Genomic DNA, 10,007 nt, shown 5'->3' with positions numbered 1-10,007 from the left:
AAGGTGGTTGCTTTCCTTCCTCTTAACCAAGCAAAACATGGGCCGTATAGTTCCACCCATGCTCGCACACCCACAGAGCCCAGGAATTTGCACTGAGTTCTAGAAACAAGGTCAAAAGAGGTTAGTCAGTCAGTATACCATCCCTAGAAGGATGGAAGCAATGAGCTTCTTGGAGAACACCTACTTGGAGGGCTTCATGTAAGCCAGATCTAGTCTATGAAATGAGAGAGGGAGTGTTCCAGAGGGAGTGTGCTGGGGAAAGGCAGAAGAATGACGCTCCATGGGACAAACTGGAAATGGAGCACTTCGGTAGGAAATGTGAAGGTGGAAAAACAGGCAGAAGCTACACCTTACAGGATATCAACTTGACAGATACAGAAATGGGAACCAATACAATTCTAGGCAAGGAGATGGCTGGTTAGGTTTTCATGGTAGGTCAATCACCTGGGTAGCTTTCTTGAGAACCTAGGGCATTCCAGAGGTCAAAGGGTAGGTTAGCAAGGAGCACATGTCATAACAGAAAGCTGTCTTCCTTTTTAAAATTCTACCAGATGGAAGCACAAGTAGATGAAAACAGAAAACGTTCTACCAGGTTAAAGTATAACCTTTAGATAAAAATAGAAATAGATGGTTTACTTTTACAGATGAGGGACCATTGTTATAAAACATCACTGAATACAAATCCTCTATTGCCTCTAAGCAGGCCAATCCCAAACTACAAATACAGCTGACTTTTGCTATATTAAATTTTGACTGAAACATATCACTGTGTTCACACTTGTATTAAATGATGCCACAATATTTTAGACACTTATTTCTCAGTAATGGTGTGTACACTATTACTCTTAGAACATCGTAGACTGGTTTCCAAGGTCCTAATGTGACCCAGAACAGAACAATAGGCTGATTCAGTCTTAGACATGGTAGGTGTCAATGGGCACACAGAGAAAAGGCTTCACTTATGTATCAGTATGGTCACATTAACTTGTATCATTCAAGTATGCCAGACTGCATTGCAACCAGTCTAAAAACTCACAGACCTCATCCCTACATCTCTTCTACCACCTAAAATGATTCTAGCATTGAAAAGATAAGCTAAAATTAGTCAATCCACTCAACCATTTATTTTACATCAGATTTTATTACAGCGAAATACAATCTCCATTTTACAAAACACAAACGCTTTGAGTGGCCTGTTTCCGTGTAAGCTGGCTGTATCGATTAGTTCAATGGTGTGTACTTTATAGAAATGACCACACTTTGAAAGCTAACTGGTTTATTGGGGATGGAAGGAACTGACAAAACCTACATGCATTGCTTGTTCTGGTAGTATAATCACAAACGTGAAGGTGCAAATCTGAGCAATGACACTAACTTTAGCAAAAAAACCCACTTTATATGCATTGTGTTTTGGTTATGAAGGAAAGCTGAACCCCTTTTAAAGGATGTTTATATATATATATGCATGCTCATATTCTACATGAATATACAAGTGTATTTCATTTTGAAAAAAAGATCCAATATTAGAATCAAATTTATAAAGTGAGTTAGTTTTAACTAACTGGAGGAATCATCACAGGTTTTATTTAAACTGTTTATATTCAAATGTATTTAGTTCAGTTTTTAGATATTTAATGTGAGGATATATACATATGCATATATATAAATACAGATTTGTGCATGTATAATCTGAGCTTAGCAAATAGTTAACACTCTTTTCCAAGACATTTATGTCACTGAACGCTTTCCACATCTTACTTGTTTTTACATAAAAATATAGGAGTCAGTCTCTAGTATTGTACTGTACGTTACCAACAGAAAGATAAAAATTGGTCCTGGGACTGGAAATAATATACCCACACTACGCTGACATTGCTCCTTTATAAACATTCTCTTCTCCCATGATTCCTAGCAACTGGTTTGGAACCCCAGAAAACTGCCACACATCCCTTTTTAAAAATTCTCAAGCTGGGAGGTGGTGGCGCACGCCTTTAATCCCAGCACTCGGGAGGCAGAGCCAGGCGGATCTCTGTGAGTTCGAGGCCAGCCTGGGCTACCAAGTGAGTTCCAGGAAAGGCGCAAAGCTACACAGAGAAACCCTGTCTCGAAAAACCAAAAAAAAAAAAAAAAAAAAAAAATCTCTTCTGAGCCGGGGGAGTGGGGTGGTGGGGGAGTGGGGGAGTGGGGGGAGTGGCGCACACCTTTAATCCCAGCACTTGGGAGGCAGAGCCAGGCGGATCCCTATGAGTTCGAGGCCAGCCTGGTCTACAGAGCGAGATCCAGGACAGGCACCAAAGCTACACAGAGAAACCCTCTCAAGAAAACAAAAACAAGTTCTCTTCTGTAGATAGCTCCAGAACTTCTAAAAGCAACAAGGCAGCCTAGAAGAAATACCTACATGTACCTTTTAAACTAACTTGAAGTGTGCAAATCTACTGGCAATTACCTTACTTTTTTGAAATGTGACTACTGTGGCTTCCTATCTTCTGCATTCCATGCTGTGGATTATTTACTAGCCAAGAGTTTTCTTTTCAAAAGCCCGTATCATTAATTGGCCTACACTATTACCTATCTTTTTATAGTGAGTTTGACCCATACTGACACTCAAAAAACATGGAACAACTAGTCAAGCATGAAATTTCTCTTAGCAGGGCATAATGTGGCTAAACGTAACCAGTTTGTTTTCAGTTAAAATCAGATTCCAAAAACCAGGCATGGTGCAATGTCTATAATCACAGCACTGAGAGGCCAAGGCAGGAGGATGGCTACAAGTCCGGGCCAGCCTGTCCTTGAGATCCTGTCTCAAAAAAAACCCTGCATCCTTGTTACTACGTAAACTACAAAAGCGGTAAAAAGCAACCACAAAAAGGATCGCCATAGGTATCCGTTACACACTGTGCTCAGCCTGTTCAACCAGTGCTCACACTTTAAAATAGTCACTCTGTCCTATGCATACCACACAGGCAATAACAGCAGCAGTGCCTCATCATGAATCAGTGGCTCAGTCCTCTGTTGTTCTCTGTTCAGTTTAAACACAAGGTAGTGATACACGTGTCTTGCCCAAATCCCTATGCTCAGTGTTTCACTAGGACGGCAATGGCCAGACACCGATTCAATGACTTCATCCCAGGGTACCCAAGGTTCAAAATAATCATTGAGCAACTCGCCTCTACCTTATAAAAACATAAAACAGAAAATCTTCACTATCACTGGGAATTGAATCCAAGGCCTCAAACACACTAGGAAAATGCTCTACCAATAACCCATATCCCTTATTTGTTTTAATGTAAATGAGTGTTTCCTTGCATGTATGTATGTGTACTGTGTGTATGCCTGGTGCCTGGGGAGGCCAGAAGAGGGCATGTGATTCCCTGAAAAGGAGTTATGGGTGCTTGTTTGTTGCCATGTGGGTGCTGGGAACTGAACCTAGGTCCTTTTCACGAGCAGTAAGTGCTCTGAACCCCACAAGCCATCTTTCTAGACCCAAGCCCCGCCATTTAATTTCTATTAATGAACAGGAACCAAGTTCTTCAAAGCAGTACCTTCTCACTTTTCTCAAATGGCTGGGGGGCACTGGAGGTGACTAGTGTAACCTCAGCTGTTTACCTTCTCCTTTACTAATTGCTCTAAATTCCTCTCAAGTCATCTGCTTCAAAACCAACATCATTAAAATTACAGATTACTACATAACCCCAGACCTAATGATCCAAGCCTTCAGGATAGAAGCCAAAGTCTACATTGAAAAAATGAAACAAAACCCCCAAGCTTCCCAGGTGAACTCTATCCTAAATATTATGCGAAGCACCTTTCCAGTGCCATAATTCCGGCTGCCTGATATTTTGAGAAACTGTGATGTCACTAAACGATTAGGTGAGCTAAGATTCAAGAATGGCTATGAAGAAAAAGGCTGTGAGCACACTTGGGGGGTGGGGCACATCTGTAAACGAAAGGTTTGGTCCAGACAGTATTTAAGATCCACTCCAGCTCTGGAATTCTCCATCTGTTTCCCTTTCGTCTCCTCATCTTGACAGGCAGGAATGCAAATATATGGTTAAGGGAATGAGAGATTCCAAAACAACCTTTAGTCTTAGCAGATGGCCCATAAAAATGTGTTCTGCTGATCTGGTTTTAACAAAACCATTAAATATAAAATCTTATACCACATTTATCCTTAAGGCCCTGTTCACAACCAGTAAATCCTTGTAATCCAATCTCATCTCCATATTTATTCTGCTGTAACTGTACTTACATTCCAAAACAACTGCTTTGGTAAGCAAAGATCACAATAATGTGATATAACTTGTAATTTGATGTGTAAGGAAGAAAGGGCAGAAATAAGATGAATACTAGATTGAGTTTACTGAAAATACACCATGCAAATTAATTCACATCTATGTCATCAGGGTATTCACAGTAAAATTACACTGCAGTACAAATTCTAATTTTTATTCCATCTGTCACGTGTTAACATTTAATGTCATTCCAAACACTTTTTGTACCGATACTTGGGAGTGAATGTGTGTGTGTGTGTGTGTGTGTGTGTGTGTGTGTGTGTGTGTGTGTGTGTAGGGCCCCATTCTCCGAATCTGCTCACTGTTCCAGCGGCATAGCTGTCTCTGTATGTGGCAGACCCATCAGGCAGCCTCCAGCTCTAGGACCTGTGCTGCAATGCCAGATGCCACGTAACCCAGGCTGGCTTGGAAATCCTAGATTCTCTGCAATCCCTGTACTCAGAGGACTGAGGCAAGGGAGTTACAGCAAGTTCAAGGACAGTTTTGGACGGACTATGTTAACACCAGGCTAGCCTTCTCCATAAGAAGATCCTCCCTGGGAGAGGAAGAGGAGGGGAGACCACGTCTACACTAACAGCACACTCTACCACTCAGCTCCACCTCCAGCACCAACCTGTTCATCTCTGCCATTGTCTGGGGTGTATAACTTAGGCCTTCTGCCAATTGATCTTGCCTGTCTTTAATTATGTGTAAATTTGAACATCTTTTCATTCTAAATCATTTGTGTATTGCTCCCCCTTATTCAGTTCCACACTGCTTCACTACAAATATATTTTCTAGTTTATCATTTTAGACTAGTATGTTTTAGAAGGATTTAGAGCAAAAGATACTCTCTAAATAACCCAAGGCTTATCAGAAAATTCAGAACACCATAGCACTTCATTCACTAAGCTCTGAGAGAGAAAAGGGGGAGGGGAGAGCGTGCATCAGACGTGGCAATAGCAGCTCTTGGAAGGAAGAGGAAGACTAGAGTCCAAGGTGACAGTATATTTGACACTAATTTAGGACACTAAAAGAAGCAAAATGTGAGGAATAAACAGGGAAGTCTAAAAAGACAAAGCAATGACTAGGCCCACTGAGAGCAGTGAGAGACTCTTCCTTAGAATTCTGTGGAAACTTATAGCTTCCAGGATCTGGACCAGGGAAACAGGAGCAGCACTCGGGAATGGGCACTTTGGGGTAAGTCTGGCCTATTTCTCAAAATTTCTCTGACAGATAAATTGAATGTATTTAGGTACATTTTATAATGCTTTTTGTCATACGTTAGGAAGTCTATTTACTCTAACAAAATCCTGAATTTCAACAATGTGAAGCAAATATAGCTAATGAAAAAGCATTTCTATATAATACAGCTTTAAAAATAAATGCAAAAATAATACCAAATATAAAAAGCTCTTAAAGCTGAATGGTAAAAATGATTTATTTATTTATATTCACAAAATATTTAGTTATAATTTCTAAGATGCTAGATATTATTTAATAAAGGAATTAAGACATAACAGGCTTAAAACTGGGTGGCTCAGGCATTAAGACACTTGTCAATCTTACAGAGACCCCAGGTTTGGTTCCCAGCACCCACATGGAGGCTCACAAGTGTCTGTAACTCCATTTCCAGAGGATCTTACACCCGTTCTGGCCTCTGTGGCACTGGATGTGCACACTCACACATAAACATACTATACAACATTCATGCAAACATACATACACACAAAATACAAATAAATTTGTTGGGAAAAAAGGCTAAACTCTTGAAAATTGGGAAGTGAGAGAGATTTGGACTTGGATTCTTGTGCAGTAGTATCCTGGCTTATTAAATAGTCTCTGTAGCCAGGCTCCCTTCCACTTTGGATCAACAACACTGAGAAAATTTAACATTAGAACACAACCCAAAGGAGAGACTATCAGAACTCGACTCTAATAAGAAGTTGGTTTCACATTCCCTTTGGCCCTCAAGAACAAGGCTGCAGCCTGTGGCTCTATGTGGGCAAAAGGACAGATCAGGACTCCAGCATGTGATACCACCGACAAAACAAGGCCAGAATGGTGTGTGGTCCCCTGATATCAGCAGCCAGCATGCCGCACATTGGAAGGGGAGGCAGGAGCCTCAGGAATGCAGAGGCAGCTCTCCTCTGCTCCAGCGTGCTTCCACAAGCCATTAACAAATGACCTGGAACCTACTCAATGCAACTGTATCACTCTCTTAATACGTCATATCGAACGGCTATAAGGAAGGAGCCCAAGCCCTACACCTTTACAGCTGAATAAAATGCTTGCCAACATGTTTCTCACTCAGTTCACCGTCAGCTCTGAGGAGACAAGCGAGTGCCTTGACACAAAAATGTCAGTGACACCTAACAGAACACAGACCCACCACTAGGCTGTAAAGGCTGTGAAAATGATCTCCAATCTGCAAGGTGACTGTGGTATACACGTACATTTTTTGGTTCGAAAACTCTTTAGTCCAACATTCAACCATTTTGTAACTTTCCTAAATAGCCTTCTCTCAGCTATATTATAAACTCTAAAATTAATGATGTCTATTCGTTTTTATTATCCCCAAAGAATCTACAGATTTCAGGCACAAAATACTAAACACATGCATATGAATTTACATTCAAAGTAGCAAAACACCAAAGTACTGAAGCCAGAGCAATCCTGGCACAGACAGAAGCAGGACCTGAGCCGCCCTGCGCCTTTCTTGGCCTCCGCTACAGATTACCTTTAAGACGGCTAAATCTGTGGGCTGTTAAACTCCAGAACCTATGCTTTATTCTGGAATTTGGAAGGCAGAACCAAAATCTTGGTGCAATTGCAAATACTTCTCATAAAAAACCAAATGAGGAAATTCTCTGTAGTACCTTCTCAATGTTCTCAGTAAAAACTTAAGAGAAAGGTAAATAAACCAACCTTCATAGAAAAACTGTCTTATAACTCATTCAAAAGTAGCTCTTAAAAGTAAATACAACACTGAAGTTGAAAAATGTATGCCCAAAAGAAGTTGCCAGGTCTAATAAATTATTAACAGAACACTGCATCAAAAATAAGGCCATTACCCAAGATGTGATTAAAGATTCTCTACTCCCATAACTAGACAGAGCTGATCTAGCTAGGAACAGATGACATTTCATTTGGTTTCAGGACGTGTGAAATCCTTATGGACAGAAGTGATAAGATGTGATCATCACTCTTTAGAATACTTGTAGGAAAGTCATTTCTAAAGCACAAAGAGGCAAAGGGTTTAATCTTTCAAAAAGATATTGTTCAAAATTCAAGAATGTGATAAAGCACACAATGGGCACTCGTGAACAAATGCAATACTGTGATAGCAAATTGATTTATTTAGTACTGTTTCCATTCCATATCATCAGGAGGGTTGATTTCAACTTTTCTTTTACCTACATCAGACCAGTTGGTACTCAAGACTGTACCACCAGACTCCATCTGCAATAAAAAAAAAAGAAAAAAAGAAAAGGTTCATTCCTGCCTTATATATCAAAATGCAACATTTTCCTTAAAATGAACCAAATATACTCTCCCAAACATAGGGACTAAAATAACTCAATAGAAACTCAACATTGTTATTTAATCATAGGCTTGCCAGAGAGGTTAACAATTTCAGACACTTGACAAAAGACAACTCTAGGGTAATTAGGTAGGTACATCATGTGCATATACAGTGCCATACTAAGAACCATGAACTTGCTAATTAGTAGAGGCATTGTGTGGAAAACTCACCTTAAATGAAAATAAAATTCCTTCCTCTCAAAATGACAATCTTTTTTTGATGAAAACAGTAAAAGCCAGGCAAAATAAACTTTCTACACCAGTTAAACAGAATTTTAAGGGTCCCCATTTAATGCTCCCTTAGTGCCAAACACACTCTAGTATACTCTGAATTTTTCTTTTTTTAATTAAGGCACATACAACAGAGGTACACAAGCCCAACATCCTATGCACTGGTTGTCTACTTATAAGGCAGTGAACATGCAACTCACCAACAATCCTAACATGTGCATAGAGTCATGCACTTCATAAAAATGTTTTGGTCAGCAATGAACTGCTCTTACAATAGTGATGTCATAAGACTACAACACAGCTGAAGAATTCTGGCTGCCTAGTGATACCATTAATAAGAGCCACAATACAGCATACAACTCTAGTTCAAACTCATTGAGCTGCCAGCCATATGAAAGGACAATTATATACAGTACATAATATTTGACAACAATTAGTTTGACTATTTACTAAGCTAGATTTTTATTATAATTTTAGAATACACACGCAGGCGCGCGCACTCTAAGAATGTTCTATGTTACATTTGCAGCAGCCTCAAACATCTTCTATTTGCTAAAACTCTTGATAATATCGAGAAGTTCTATCAAGCTGTGGGTACAGGTCAACAGGACAGCATATGCCTGATTTGTATAAATACACTCAATGGTGTTACCTAATAATGAAAATTACCCAACAGATTTCTCAGAATATGGCCAAGTGTCAAGCAATACATAGTTTTATTAAAAACTTGAACTGGAGAGAGAGTGCATCTGTTAAAGGCTAAGGTTCACACTTCAAAAGAAATAGAACTTCCATGCATTTATTATAAAAATTCACTGACATGGATCATAGAAGAGTATAATGTGAATTCCTGAAATCTACAATCTTTTAATTGGCTGTATTACTAATAAACACAGGAAGTTATATACCCTTTGAACTGGAAACTCAAGATAACCAATGCCTTTTGCAAAACTTCTTTGAGTTCCTTTGTATGGGGTGCTATTGTCTTCCTGCTTTTAGATCTTTATTTATCTTCCAAACATGAATGTCAGCACCTCTTGGTGGTCTTTGACTCTTATTTTTAAATTACATTTAGTGTATGTGCATGTACATATGTTTATAGGCATGGGCATGCCATAGCACATATTAGAGGCCAGAGGACAACTAGTGGAAGCCAGATCTCTCCCTCCACTACAGAGGACCCAAGAATTTAACTCAGGTAATCAGATTTGGCAGTAAGCACCCTACCCATTCAGCCACCTTGCCAGCCAACTAACTTTCTTTTATTTATTTATTTATTTGTTTGTTTGTTTTTAGTTTTTGAGACAGAGTTTCTCTGTGAAACAGCCTTAGCTGTCCTGAAGTCACTTTGTAGACCAGGCTGGCCTCAAACTCAGAGATCCACCTGCCTCTGCTTCCTGAATGCTGGAATTAAAGGTGTGCGCCACCACACCTGACTCAACCAGTCAAATTTGTTAAGACTCTTAATTACCAAGCTGTTCTCTCATACAATCAGTCTCCTACGGAACTACCATTAATGCACACTGCACCTTTGCAATTTAAGGACTGCCTCCTTTCCTTTTCTTGTTTGTTTTTGAGACAGTCTTACAGATCAGACTGACCTTGAACTCACAACCCTCCTGTCTCAGCACCCCAAGTACTAGGATTACCATCACATCTACTTAAGAGTTTCTCCTTACGTCTACTTCTCACTGATGACTAGAACTAAAGAAGAGAGTCCTTCAAAGACATGGACTATATTTTACCAACATAAATACCCCTTGATATCTACAGAGAGTTCAGGCATCACATACAACAGTATCTGCAGATGCTACAAGTCTCTAATATAAAATGGCACAGAATTTGCATATAACTTAGGCATACTTTTCCACTACACTACAAATCATCTCTAGAGTACCCATAATATCCAATACTAGGTAT

At 39.6% G+C, this 10,007-nt stretch overlaps 1 protein-coding gene across 2 annotated transcripts in view; it reads right to left on the bottom strand.

Moving 5' to 3' along the window:
* Positions 1-7,607: 7,607 nt before the first annotated feature.
* The window catches only part of Sugt1 (SGT1 assembly cochaperone of MIS12 kinetochore complex), a 42,589-nt gene continuing 40,189 nt past the window's right edge, over positions 7,608-10,007 (bottom strand). For both annotated transcript variants that reach the window (XM_076545445.1, XM_076545444.1), the window contains one exon: positions 7,608-7,733. In XM_076545445.1, coding sequence (XP_076401560.1) covers positions 7,632-7,733 — 102 coding nt within the window. In that variant the 3' untranslated portion in view covers positions 7,608-7,631. The remainder of the gene's footprint in view (positions 7,734-10,007) is intronic.

The sequence above is a fragment of the Peromyscus maniculatus genome, chromosome 9 (assembly GCF_049852395.1).
Source record: "Peromyscus maniculatus bairdii isolate BWxNUB_F1_BW_parent chromosome 9, HU_Pman_BW_mat_3.1, whole genome shotgun sequence".
Classification (NCBI taxonomy): Eukaryota; Metazoa; Chordata; class Mammalia; order Rodentia; family Cricetidae; genus Peromyscus; species Peromyscus maniculatus.
The sequence above is the reverse complement of the archived record's forward strand: the minus strand, read 5'-3'. Positions and strand labels throughout refer to the sequence as shown.